The sequence below is a fragment of the Gracilinanus agilis genome, chromosome 5 (genome assembly GCF_016433145.1).
Source record: "Gracilinanus agilis isolate LMUSP501 chromosome 5, AgileGrace, whole genome shotgun sequence".
NCBI lineage: Eukaryota > Metazoa > Chordata > Mammalia > Didelphimorphia > Didelphidae > Gracilinanus > Gracilinanus agilis.
In genome coordinates this window covers 106,730,333-106,744,632 of record NC_058134.1, presented here as the reverse complement: position 1 = coordinate 106,744,632, position 14,300 = coordinate 106,730,333, and the positions used below count along the sequence as shown (strand labels likewise).

Genomic DNA, 14,300 nt, shown 5'->3' with positions numbered 1-14,300 from the left:
TAGAATGAAGGGAACAGATGGGAAAGATATTGTAGAAGTAGTACTGATTAAACTAAGAATGGATTGAATTTAGTGGGTTGTATAGAATAAAGAGTCAAGAATGACTTCAAGGTAGCAAACTTGGGTTACTGACCTAAACTTGTTATTTATATGGTACATCCTGTTCCTGCAGATATCCATAAATCTCCTTCATTTCTTTGAAGTGTAAATAAACATGATCATTAAAGAATATTCCTAATATAATATTTCAAGGAGTCATTAAACTATATACATGTAATGCCAGCTTCAAAGACATCCCATACCAAGAGTACTACATTTCTAAGAGGAAAATGTCTTGTGGAATAACACTGCATTATAAAGAGGATTTGGAAAGATTGAAAGTTTGTCTGAGATTCTGAAAATTTACCTGTCATAGGATCATAGGGTTATAGATTTAGAGCCACAAGGGTCTTCAAAGTTCATCTAAGCCAAACCTCTAATTTTGTAGATGAATGAATTAAAACCTAAAGAGATTAAATGATTTGACCAGAGCCAAACAGATAGTGAATGTCTGAGATAGGATTTTAACTGGGTCTTTCAGTCAAGAATGAACAAAGATTCTCAAAGGAGAGAGGGAAAAGACAAAGAGAATTTCTTTCTTGAGAGAACTGCTTTGTCTTTTTTTTTTTTTCAAAAAAAAATACAAAAAGAATTCTTGAGAAAAAACACTAATTAACAATTTGAGAGCTCAATGGTTGGACTCAATTTCTAGAGCTAAAGCGAAGTCACCAGTAGCAGAGATGATGAGAAGGGATTATAGCTATGTTCTTTCTCACTGCTGATACAGTGTAAATAATTATTCACATATTGGGTTGTTTTTATTTTTTATATTGCTTTATTTGTTTGAGAATGGGTCTCTCAATCTCCCTCTGGCTATAAATTCAGTAGACAATCGCTGGCTTGATTCCAGTAGAAATTAGTGCAGAAGCTTCAGCTTGCTATTTATATTTCTGACTTGAGCCACTATTTCAGGCTTATTGCATTATTAATAAATTTTATATCCAATAACCTTAATGTTTATTAAGCTTAGAAATGAGAGAGTCTTACATGTGGAGAGATATGAGTAAAGCTTATGGAGAAAGAGATTTTTTTCAGTTGTTTTAACAAATCACTTTTTGTAAACTGAGTATTGGCTCAAAGCTAACTAATTAAATGAGAGATAGGTAGCACTTTTAATAATTTGTGAGGAAATCTCAAAATGTATTCTTTTATTACATGTGGATTCAGCAGGAAGATGAATAAATGAAAGATGGAGAAAGGAATAATCATCTCACAAAGGCTACATGAGGTTCACCCTTTAATTTTGTTTCATAGAGAAACCACAAAATTTTAAGACCAGACTAAAATAGAAAGAAATATAATAGAACCCAGAGCAATCATGACATCTTCATGACTAGAAAGTAAGAGGTAATGTTGCTTTTAATATATTGTTTGAATTTATATGTATGTTTCCTGAAGAGTAGTCATATTTTTCTTCCTTTTTGTTCTCTCTTCATATTGTTGTAGTTTCCTTAGAAAATTTGTTTTTATTTAGTTATCCTCTTTCTTCAACTTCCAAAGGAACTTAGAAGGTCTTGTCTCTCCCATCATTTATCAGAACTTTCTCACTTGTCCTGGGGCCTAAGAAGCTCATAAATTTTCTCCCTTTTTAAATTTTATTGACTCCCCAGGTGCTACTTTTGCCTCCCAGTCATTATCTCATTAGTCCAAAAGGAAAAAGGCAAAGATATCTTTCTCTTATTTATCTTTCCAGAATTACTTTCACTACAATTTGAAATCCTTACTTCTGCCCCTAATATTTTATCTCCAGCTTTGTTTTTTTTTAACTCTTATGAACTTTATCTACCTTCTATGTATTATAGCCAAAGTTCCACCACCATGCCCATTATTTACTAAGTCTATGGTGAACAACAAAGCAAAAGGATGTTTTTGAAGGTAGAGGAAAAATAATGGCCGTGTATAATAATACACATAGCTCTCCTGCCTAGCAGTAGCATGGTCCCAGGCTGACATGGCCAAATTCTGCTGGGTTCATGCTATAGTAATAATAGCTGAATTCATAGAAGGTATCATTGCCCAATCATGCCTTTATTTCTTCCATAATGTTTTTTTTCCATCTGGTCCCTTCTTTCCACTAACACAGCTACCACTTTATTTCAGGCTCTCATCACCTCCCTCTTAAATTATTGCAACATCCTTCTAATTAGATTCTTGCCTCAAAACTCTCCACTGTCCAGTTCATCCTCCACACAGTTGCCAAAGGGATATTCATTAAGTTCAGAAAAGATCATTTGATTCCCTTACTTAATAAATTCCAGGGGTTCCCTCGGCTCTAGGATAAAATATAAACTTTTCCACAATTTTTTTTTAATTTACAACCTTGCCCCAATCTCATCGAACTTTCCTCTCTGCTCATCACTCAGAGCCCTCCTTTCTGTCTCCAGATCTTCTCCCTGGCCAATCCCTATTGTTTTTCTCATTACAGCTTAATAGAATTTCTCTTTCTTCAAGACATAGCTCAAGCACCCCTTAATAAATAAAGCCTTACCTGGTCCCACCAAATGCTGGTGCCCTCTCTAACAAACTATCCTTTATTTTACTTTTTATACTTTTTTCTATATTTATTGTCTCTCTATATAAATATATACGTGTATATATATACATATACTTATTGTATTATACATTTAAAAACTATTTCCTTTTGAGTGGGATTGTTTCATTATTTCTTATTTATATACTCAGTGCCTTCTACAATGTTTGGCATGTGTCAGTTGATTGAATTGGTCCAAATCCTATCCCTGGCACAAATTAGCTTCATGACCATGGGAAAGATATTTAACCTCTCAGTAAGTCGGTGTTCTTCCCTTTGGGACTGAAAGACATACTCCTTCATTAAGTATAGAAAATAATTGGACCCAAGTTGGAAGTTCCAAACTGGAATATAACAAGAGAAGGGGAAGTGAGGCTTATCAATTATTGACTCTTCCCTCCACTTGAAAAATAGCAGAAGTATGGAGAGAGAGAAACAGAAAGACATAAAGAAAGAAACAGACAGACGGACAGAGAGATAGCAGACAGACAGAGAGAAAGGCAAGAAAGGCAAATTTGCTATCTTCTGCACTGTGTTATAAAGAAAGAGAGTCCTAAAGGTCCTAGGGAGGTATGAATACTAGTGAGGTGGACGTATCTCTGTATTCTTCCCAGGTGCTGGTGATGGGGGAACACCAACCCCAATCATCCTTGCTAGTTGTTATAATTTCCCCTTTCAATAACAGTTGCCCAGGGAAGGACCCCAAAAGGTTAGGTGGATGGGTAACCCTTTCAGGTCCAACCTGGGGTTGGATCAATTATTAATATTGGGCTCTGATTAGCCTTGGATCACGTTTGTTTATCTGACTGCATTAGCTCCCTTCCCAAGGGTTGAGATATAAAGACCACTCAGGAAGGTACTTAATAAACACTTTTATCTATAATCTAAATCAGGGAAAGGATAATCAGGATAAGGGCTGGGAATTGGAGACCCTGTCAATCTAATACCTATAATCTATAATCACTCAGGGCTGGAGGCTATTGACTTAGTAGAAGCTGGAGCTTTTGTTCTTCACAACCCCTCTGGCTCAGCCTGGCCAATGTCAAACCAGAGAGTGACTGCCCTTGATGCAACTGTGTTGGTGATTTCTCTCAGCTTTCTTATTATCAGTGTTTGGTGATGTATTAGCTCTCACAGCCTTCAGGAACTATATAGATTCTACCCACCCTCTGCTTCTTCAGACCTCCCTTTCTCCCTTCACTACCCAGGGACCCAGAGACCTAAAGAGCCTGGAAGATTCAGAGACTTAAAAATCTAAGTACCAAAAGACCAAAATCCAAAGACCAAAGAATCTCCTCCTGGTGGCTGTTAGGGGTATTTATACTCCCAGGCCAACCAACTTTGCCGCTGGCTCACAGCATCTGGGAACATTCCAATCTCTCCAACTGCCTCCCTTGTCAATCAAGGTGACACCAAGAGTTCTCAGGATTTGAATATAACAGCTGCAGCTTTCTTTTTCCATTCTCATATTAGCAATATATGAGGGAGTAAATGCCAAATGTTGTGATTTAAGAATAGGATGGCTCAAAACTTAGAAGATATAGTTAGCCATGCATCCTATAAAAGGCAGAACTTTAGAACAGGAGGATAGGGCCTCACAGAAGCCCCACTTTTCCTTTTCTTTCCCTCACATTGACTCCAACTCCATTCATATAAATGATCAAAACTCAAAGGATCTTGAGGGACTAAAGGAAACTATAGTGCCTGTGATCCACATGGCTCTTTAGTTTTTGTGAATGGTAACCCCAAAATGGTTTGAAGGGTGGTACAAGTTGTCCATCAGGAGATGATGGCATGCTATATGACCTAAGTCAGATAAAACCTTAGAGTCAAGGATATAGATCCTACTGACAGTGGGGAAGTGAGTTCTAAAGGACAAACCAAATGCCTGTAAGTTTTTTTTAATTTGAATTTATTTATTTGTTTGTTTATATATTAAAATGTCCAGTTAAATCCCTCCCTCTTTCCCCATTAGAGAAGGAATTTTTTAAAAAAATAAAAAGATATATACAGACATACAACTGTGTCTTGCTTGTTTCTGTTTATCAGTTTTTTCCTCTGGAGGTGGACATACACAAGTCATTCTTCGAGCAATATTTCTATTGCTGTATATAATATTCTCTTGATTCTGCTCGTTTCACTCTTCAAAATTTCACATAGGTCTTTCTGTGTTTTTGCAAAATTAATCTGCTCATCATTTCTTACAGCACTGTAGTGTTCTATCATAATCATATGCCACAACTTGTTTAGCCATTTCCTAGTTGATGGACATGCCTTCAGTTTCCAGTTCTTTGCCACCACCAAGAGGGCTGCTATAAATATTTAAAAACATATAGCTTCTTTTTTCTTTTTCCCTGATCACTTTAGAAAACAAGCCTAATAGTGGTATTGCTGGGTCAAAAATACACACAATTTTAAAATTCTTTGAGAGTAATTCCAAATTACTCTCCAAAATGGTTGGATCAGTTCACAATTCCACCAACAGTGCCTAGCTCACTGGATTATCTACAAAAGACCCTGGCCTTTGAAGGATAAGACTCTGAAAAGAGAAATGTATCTCTCTTCTTTGGGCAAGATACTTTTTTCTTAATCTGAGTGTGTATATATATATATATATAAACCCTAGATGTCTAAAAGATCATTAGTTTTGTCTTTGGCTTATGAACCTTAAGGGAGAAGGCAGATGTTATCTATTCTTCTTGTAGGGAAGAAGTAGCATTTCAAGTCAGAATTCCAGCTGACTCGCAGTTTGTGGCAACATCAAGAGGAGCCCAAAAGAAAAAAGGACCTACTTGTACAAAAATACATATTGCAGCTCTTTTTGTGTGTGGCAAAGAATTGGGAATTCAGGGGATGTCCATCAATTGGGGAATAGCTGAAAAAATTGTGATATATGATTGTGTTGGAATACTATTGCACTATAAGAAATAAAGAACAGGATGATCTTAGGGTAACCTGGAAAAATCTACATGAACTGATGCAGAGTGAAGTAAGTCGAACCAGGAGAACATAGTGCACAGCCACAGAAATATTGGAGGATGACCAACTATGAATGACTTAGCTATTATCAGCAATACAATGATCAAGAACAATTCTGAAGGACTTATGACAAAGAATGCTATCCACCTCCAGAAAAAAGAACTGTTGGAGTCTAAATGCACCCTCATGCATACAACATTAATGGGCAAAGCTAGTGAATGCCTAGTGTATTAGTCACTCATACAATATGAATTATTTTAATTAAATTGCATTCCTAAATTTAGCTAACAGGAATAGAGATGTTAACAAAGGAGGTTAGAAGGTTTAAAGTGTAGGAAAGAATTTGAAGAAAATGTGGAGCACGCAGGTTCTAGAGATTTATAGAGGGAAGAGAATGAGTTAGCAAGTAGGAAGAAGGTTATAGAAAAAACGATACAGGAAAATGTTGAAAGTGGGTACTCAACCTGTCATTTACTTCAGGACTCCAGCCAACATATTTCAGTCCCATTCTGGAAGGAATTCTATCCCTTAACTCCAGCCCTGATAGAGAAGCCTGAAGGGGAAGGTTAATCTACCAGTAATTTCTCTCTCACTAATGAGAATTCCATCTTTTAGACTTTATTTCTTGTTATTAATCAAACACTCCCAGGAGGCTTAAGGTGTGGGTGATTCTTAATTAGTTGGTTAGTTGGTTGTTGTGCTTCATACTCAAAGAGAACCAATATGACATCACTATGTTGGGGTCAATGTACTGTAAGTGTTAAAATTAATGGTTTGGCTAAACATATGAAAATTATAAATCTTTTATTTATAAAAGAGGTAGAAAGAGTGAAAGTACAAAAGGGTAGAAAAGACATTAGCCTATCTAACTAAATATTGTTCTAGCGCTTGACTCAGCCTGGACTTGTTAATCTTCAATCAGAATTAAACTATCTTCAGAAGACAGGAAGGGAAACCAGCTATCCACTCACCCAAGACAACGACTGGAGCTGAAGGTGACTCCTGAGGCGGACTTTCTTCTATGAGCCAACCTTCTTGAAGCTGACTTCCTTCTTGGAGTGACTCTTCTTGGAGTTCACTCTCTCCTTCTTGGAGTGACTCTTCTTGGAGTTCACTCTCTCCTTCTTGGAGTGACTCTCTTTTTGGAGTTCACTCTCTCCTTCTTAGAGTGACCCTTTTACAGTATGGTGCATCCAACAACAGTTGATCCAAATAGTACAAGCTCAGAAGGTTCTACCACAGGTTGGCCTCAAATAGCCTGTAGAAACATTTGAATGGAGATGTCTCTAAATGAGTGTATCTCCTGTTTCTTTTGAGCTTCTGTAGTTCTGCTTTGCACATAGATCATAGCACCCCCTTTGATATCCACCAGGCTGGATGGTCCTGTGCCAGTGGATCCCATGTCTGACATTCTCCAGTGGTTCCCAAACTTTTTTGGCCTACCACCCCCTTTCCAGAAAAAATATTACTTAGCACCCTTACAAATTAATTTTTTTTAATTTTAGTGGCAATTAATAGGAAAGATAAATGTACCTGTGGCCATCACCGCTTTCCTGGATCGCTGCAGCACCCACCAGGGGGCAGTGGCACCCACTTTGGGAATCACTGCTCTATACCAAAGTTCTCTAGAGAAACCTTTAGATAGCCTAAAAAAGTATTTTATGGGGAATTCATACGAGGCAAGAGCTTACATGAAGGTCAGAAAAAGTGATATAAGGATGATTTTAATTAGCTATTCTGATAAATTAGGAGTTAATTAAATCAATCCATTAGATATACTAAGGAGAAGAAATAGATTGGGGAGGGGACATTTTGAAGCATGCAGTTGATCTTAAAATGGAGATAAAGGCAGTCCTAGATGGGTGACTGCAATGAGAGGCTGTAGAGAGCTGAAGAATATCATAAAGACACTTGATGTGACTAAGTATTGCGGAAGAGGAAAAAGACATAAAATTAGGACAGGAAGCATCAATACCCAAGTCTAGTCATTATAAACTAGTTCTGACCTCAACTCCTCCACTGATTTAAGGGAAAACTAATTTCTCACTTTGATGGATGAAATGTGCCTACCCTATCTCCATACTTAAGAGAATATAAACAAGGCGGTTGTGAGCCTCACTGAGATAGTGGATGCAAAGCAAGTTGCAAATCTTAAAGCACCATATGAACATCTGTTATTATTAGCCTATGGCCACCAGGCCTCCAGTCTGATGATGACTTCTTTTCCTGAGTTTATACTGCACGCCTGCTGAGCTTAAGCAGGTTTATAGAGAAATAGAGGAGTTGCCAGTGAATGTTTAAAAAAAGGCTTTCCAAAAAAGAATGTATGTGTATACACACTTTTAAGTCTAATTTGAATTGTTAACACTTTGTTAAGTCTAAACAATCAGCAAAGCAAAAAATCAAGTTCTGATAGGTCGAGTTACTCATTTCTGAAGGGTAAATGCTCACACTGACAGTTTAACAAGAGGTGAAACCATCTCGGCAGGAGAGTTAAATCAGGTTGAAGGTAACAGAACTCAAACCTGCTGGTGAGTAAGGGGAGATATGTACTCCAAGCATGTGAAGACATCCCCTAGTGGAATTTATGGATGAGAACAATTTGTCCCAGGGATCATAAAGACAGTGGAAGCAGGCACCATGGAGCACTTAGAGCTTAGTCAGACATCAAAGAAGCCAAAGTCATCCATTGCATCCTGGACCATCACCAGTTATTCTGACTGTTTTGCCACTGGACTTGGATGACTGAAAGAGAGAGTGAGGTTGATGCCTTTGTTGAATTCTGGTTCACTTTGATCCAGTTGATGTGCTAATCAGGACAACAACCCATGTCTTTGATCCAAATAAAAAATGAAGGAAAAACAAAAAGAGGAGGTGAGAACTGGTTTGAGTTGGCTCCATCATAGTGTTATGATGGAGCCAACCCTTTTTTACCCCTGCCCTTGATCCAATTCCTTAATCATCTTGAATATTATTACCTGCAATGTTTTCTAGGCTTGATAAACTGGATCCTTAATGAAAGAAAAAAAACCCATGAAACTAAAGGTGATTCCCTGGGATACACTCAATGTAAGATTATCAACACCAAGCAGAATGTTCTGGGATCCTTTTATGGTGCATCCCTAAGAAAAACTACTACTGTAAAATGAATGAGAGAAAAATGGACTTACAAATGAAAAGCAAAGGGGTGACATTCCATCTTCCCAGCAAAAGCCAATCATGGGGTTCTTTCTAATATGATCAGTCTCAACTCTCTCTTCATCCATCATAATACAACATTCTCCCAGTTTTTTCCCTCTTACTCTTGGATTCCCTCCTAATATCCACCTCTCAGGAAAAGTATAACCCTAAATCAGACAACCACATATACTTTGTTGGCAAAGTATATCTTCTTGTCATTCAGATCACCTTATGGCTATAGTAGATGCCATAAAATGAATAAGTCCTGCAATCTGGAAAAGTGACCAGTAAATGATGCCTCCAGTTTTGTTATTGTTTTTCCTATGAGATAAAAGTGAACAGCAAAGGATAAGTAGGAAAAGGTTGGGTCCTGATGTTTATCTTACGGCTCAGGTTCTCTTTCCCCTCAATCTACCTTTTTCTGAATTTCTGTTTCTTCTATGACCACGAAATTATCAAATCACCCAGGTTCTCAACTTCCTTGTTATATTTAACACTTAAATCAAATGAACATTTTCTCTTCAAAATTACCATTTATCTCTTAATTGCCAAATCTGGTGGTCTTTTCTCAGTCTTCATGTTTTTTTAACCTCTCTTTAGAATTTTCCACTATTGACAACAGTGCTGGGAGAAATATCCTAAGCCCTAACTTATGCAAGTTTTAGTAATGTTTTTCTGTAGAAAATGGTTGGGCAACCCAAGAGGAGTTTGGCCCAGATGAATAAGCTTGAGATATCCTCAACATATATCCTTATTAACTTTCTTTCCCTTTCCATTATGACTAAGTCTCCTTTGGTCAAATATCAAATGTCCTACAAGTGTCTCATTTCATGTTTGAAAAATACAGGCTTAAGTCAGGCCTAGCCAAGAATAAGAAATTTTTTATTCCATATTTTACTTACTCTCTCTTCTTTGGCATGCTAAAAAGAATCTTAGCATTTATCTTTCAAACATCATATCTATACACTTTAGGAACTTGGAAACAGTTTTCAAGTCTCTTTAACAATATTACATTTGAAGAGTCTCAGTGGATTTTAAAGCCATTCGTTTAATAAAAAATATGATACTGAAGATCAGGTTAAATGAACTAATGTTTGAAATCAAAGAAGACAGAAATTTACCAGCCAAAATTAAGTAAAATCCTTTGTGGCAGATGGAATTTTTAAAATGAGTGCTATAATTTCACAAGTATGACCAATAAAGAACATACTACCTTTGAGGGGAAAACAAAAAGTGAAGAAAAGCAGAAAATGGGTAGTATGGGAGGATGGGAGGGGGGGCGGGAGGGAAAGAAAGACAGGGAGAGAGACAGAGAAAAAGAGATTTTGCAAATGTAAAGCCTTTACATTTAGGATGTAGGTTTACCTTCCACCAGCAGCCTCACTTGGGGGAGGGGGGAGTAGCCATTCAGTTCTGTACTCCCTAAGATCATGCATCCTCTCCTTACCTTGGTTATTTATTTTTCCTTTGCCCTGCTGCTGTTGCCCCACACTCTAGAGCAAATCACCAGAGACTTTGCCTGAGAGATGATGAGCCACTCACCTCACTAAACTCTGGGATGAAGAATGCTCATCTTAACAGTAGTCATTTTCTACTTGTACAAAAAATATTTATAGCAATGCATGGTGATCAAAAATTGGAAAATGAGGGGGCTTCCATCAATCGGGGAATGGCTAAAGAAATTCTGGTATCTGATCATGATGGAATACTATTGTGCTGAAGGAATAATGAACTGGAGGAATTCCATGTGAACTCGAAAGACCTTCAGGGAGTGATGCAGAGTGAAAGGAGCAGAACCAGAAGAACATTGTACACAGAGACTGATATACTGTGGTAAAATAGAATGTGATGGACTTCTGTACTAGCAGCAATGCAATGATCCAAGACAATCTGAGGAATTTATGAGAAAGAATGCTATCCACATCCAGAGAAAGAACTGTGGGAGCAGAAACGCAGAAGAAAAACATATGATCAATCATGTACTTCGATGGGGATATATGATTGGGGTTTTGGTATTAAAAGATCAGTCTATTGGAAATATGAATAACATGGAAATAGGTTTTGAACAATGATACATGTATAACCCAATGGAATTGCTTTTTAACTCCAGGAGAGGGTAGGGAAGAGGGGTGGGAGAAATCATGAATCATGGAACCATGGAAAATATTCTAAATAAAAATGATTTTAAAAAGTAGTCATTTTTTTCTGGGTTTCTCCAATTCCCACCCCAACTTCAATCACCCATGATTTCCATTTCTGTCTCTGAGAACTATTAATCAACTCAATACTCTCAGTCTCTGGAGAAATCAGTGTACTGCCCTGTAATTCTACTCATCATCTTTTTAACTTCCTAGAACATAAGTACAGGTAACCTTAACACTATATGTGTTATCTCACTGATTAGAATAGAATTTAAGCTAAATAAGGGCTGGGGCAGTCTACCCTATGTTAGTGTATTCTTAGCACTTAGCACTATACTTAATTTTTCCTAATGGCTTTTAATAAAGGTTTTTCATTTATTCATTCATACTTCTGTGCATGAATTATATTTTTCAGTTATGGAAACTTTATTACTAAATATTGAAATAAACCTTAGAATGTGACCTTTATATTACTAAATAACAATGTGTTAAACTAAGATTTTCAGAAATAATAAAAGATAGTCAATCACATTGCTATCATTCTTTATTAAAAATGGCATTTTAGTGAATGGTAAGTTTTTTGTGCCTTTAATAAATAAAATATTATTATCAAAATGTATTTTATATTCCTCTTATCCTTTTAATTTCTTTTTGCTTATAACAAAGTTAAAAATACAGAAATACATGTATATAATTAGTAAGTCAGAAAATATGCATATCTTGAGCGTGGTCACAAAATTTTTACTGGGGAAGGGGTTCATATCAAAATAGTTTGAAAACTATTGTCCTATGCCTTAGACATTCTGAAAAAGCATATACTTATATTTGCCTATGCACACACAAATGCATATGCAAACATGCGCATACACACATGCATAAACACACAGGCACATACACATAGCCCTCCTTTGTTATAAAGAAAAGCCCTTAAGTAAAACCAACCAATGCAGTGACCTTCTCTGGCAATGTAAGCAAAATTCAGCCTCCATAATCCCTCACATCTCTATTGAGAGAAGGAATATATAGGTTTCAGTGTCTGTCCTTTGGACCATCTAATGGATATTTCCATTAAATTAAGTTTAATGTATTTTCTAGTTGTTTTGAGTTGCAGTCAAGGAATTATTTTATGTATTGTTCTCTGGATTTTTCTTGTTGGTTTTCCATCAATTCGTCCTGGCTGAAATATCTATTTGTCAGGAACTATCCAGAGATTATATCTTGGGACTTGAAGGGCTCATGGATGGAAATGGATTGGAGCTAATCACCATTCACTATTTGGGATTGTCAATGTCCTGAAGAGCCAATACATTTGGGGAGAAAGAGGAATCAATACATCAAACAATTCTGCCCCAATTCTTACCAGAAATTTTCCTCTTCCTATCCCTTCTCTAGCTTATAACCTCAAATTATTGCCACCCACACATTCAGCTTCTTTGAAACTGAGTGACATTTCAATAAAAACATAATAATTGTACTGGTGCCAGTTGGGAGCAGTGAAAATGTGAACATACCCATTAACCTTTCCTTGGATATTTCCAAAGGCAAGAAAACTCATTATGTACTATTTGATAATCATGATTAGGAACGAACTTGAAGACTAAACATTCAACAACTCAAAAATCCAAAATGTATACAGTTTTTACTGATAGCTCCCTTGGGAAGGGCCAAACTTTAAGAAGATGACATGTCTCAGGGCTTCTTTGACTTGGTTATTCCGAAGAGTGAAGATGAAGGGTGTCAGGAATGGGGTTACCACTGAAATCATCAGGGACACAATTTTGTTATACTCAGCTGCTTGGGTCTGCTTGGGCTTCACATAAAGAAACAAGCAGGTTCCATAGCCTATTACCACCACCGTGAAGTGAGAGGCACAGGTGGAGAAAGCCTTTCTCCGGCCGGAATTGGAAGGGATTTTTAAAATGGTAGAGATTATATAGGTATAAGAGATGATAGTTGGAAGCAAAGAGCCCAGAAGAATAACAGTGGCCATCAAGAAGAGAATAAATTCTAAGAAAGCTGTGTCATCACAAGAAAGTTTCAGCAATAGCCCTCTCTCACAGAAAAAATGGTTCACAAGAGTTGATCTGCAGAAGGAGAGTTGAAAAGTAGCATAGACTGGCCAGATTTGAAAAAGAAAACCAAATACCCAGGCCAGTATCACCACCCAGAGACAAATTTGACTGTTCATGATGATGCTGTATCTCAAGGGGTTACAGACAGCTACATAACGATCCACTGCCATTACTCCAAGTAATACAAATTCAATTGTCCCCAAAGAGAGATACAAGAAGAGTTGAGTGACACAGGCTGAAAAAGACATGGTGAGGATTTCAGACATTAGCAAGCCCCCTAGCATTGGAGGAATGATAGTGGAGGTAATCAGGATGTCCAGGAAAGACAAGTGACCAAGGAAGAAATACATGGGAGAGTGTAGTCTGTGATCAGCACAGACAATCACAATGATTATCACATTTCCCATTATAGTCACAAAGAAGGAGAAGAAGAATATGGCAAAGAGTGTGTGACGAAACTCTAGAGAGCCAGAAAAGCCTTCAATATAAAATTTGATGACTCCAGTGTAATTTCCCACCATTCAGCCTTCTTTTCCTTCTGAGAGCTAGAAGGCAAAAGAGAGTTACCAGTCAGAAATCATAATTCTAAAAGGTATACAGAAATATCTAGAGTAAGCTATAGCCCCTACCTGTTCATAAGATGTATTTCAAGATCAAGTCTGAATTGGCACAAATTTGGTAATAAATCAATATTTATTCATTTGATCGTCACCACCAAATATCAAAGAATGAATTAATTTCTTGGTTAAGAATATGAGATAGACATTGTACAGAAATCACAAAAACCCACATTGTTGCTCTGACCCCTACCTCAAACTTACTAATTATTATTTTTGGCTCTCTCTATAAGTCATTCTATCTCTCCACTCCAACTCAGAATAATCCAAACTCTGTCTTTTCTGTCAATCTATATCTCCTTATCTTAGCCATGTTTAAGTCCTCACCCAACAGAATAGGATTAGAAAGATTTAAATCCTGTAGCACAAAATTAGCTCTCCTACTGTATTAACTCAATAATTAAGTACCTGGTTTATATTATAATTTATTTTTATTAAAAGAGACATCTTATAATATTATGATCAGAAGGAACCTTAGGTTTCATGCAGTCAAGCCTCATTCATTTACAGATGAGAAAATATGCTGAGAGAAGAAAGGTACATTGTTTAAGGTCACAAAGGTGATTAGTAGGAGAGGTGGGACTAGAATCCAGATCTCTTGACTCTCAGGTTCTACTTTTTTTCCCTCTAGATATTAAGCCCTCTTTTGCAAGCCCTAGTTTTATGTATTGTTGTCTTCTCC

The 14,300-nt window shown here is 36.9% G+C and overlaps 1 protein-coding gene across 1 annotated transcript; it reads right to left on the bottom strand.

The window, feature by feature from the left end:
• Positions 1-12,568: 12,568 nt before the first annotated feature.
• Positions 12,569-13,522, bottom strand: LOC123249903 (olfactory receptor 9A4-like). Its single transcript, XM_044678998.1, has one exon. The coding sequence runs from the start codon at positions 13,520-13,522 to the stop codon at positions 12,569-12,571; it is 954 nt and encodes a 317-aa protein (XP_044534933.1).
• Between the last annotated feature and the right edge of the window lie 778 nt (positions 13,523-14,300).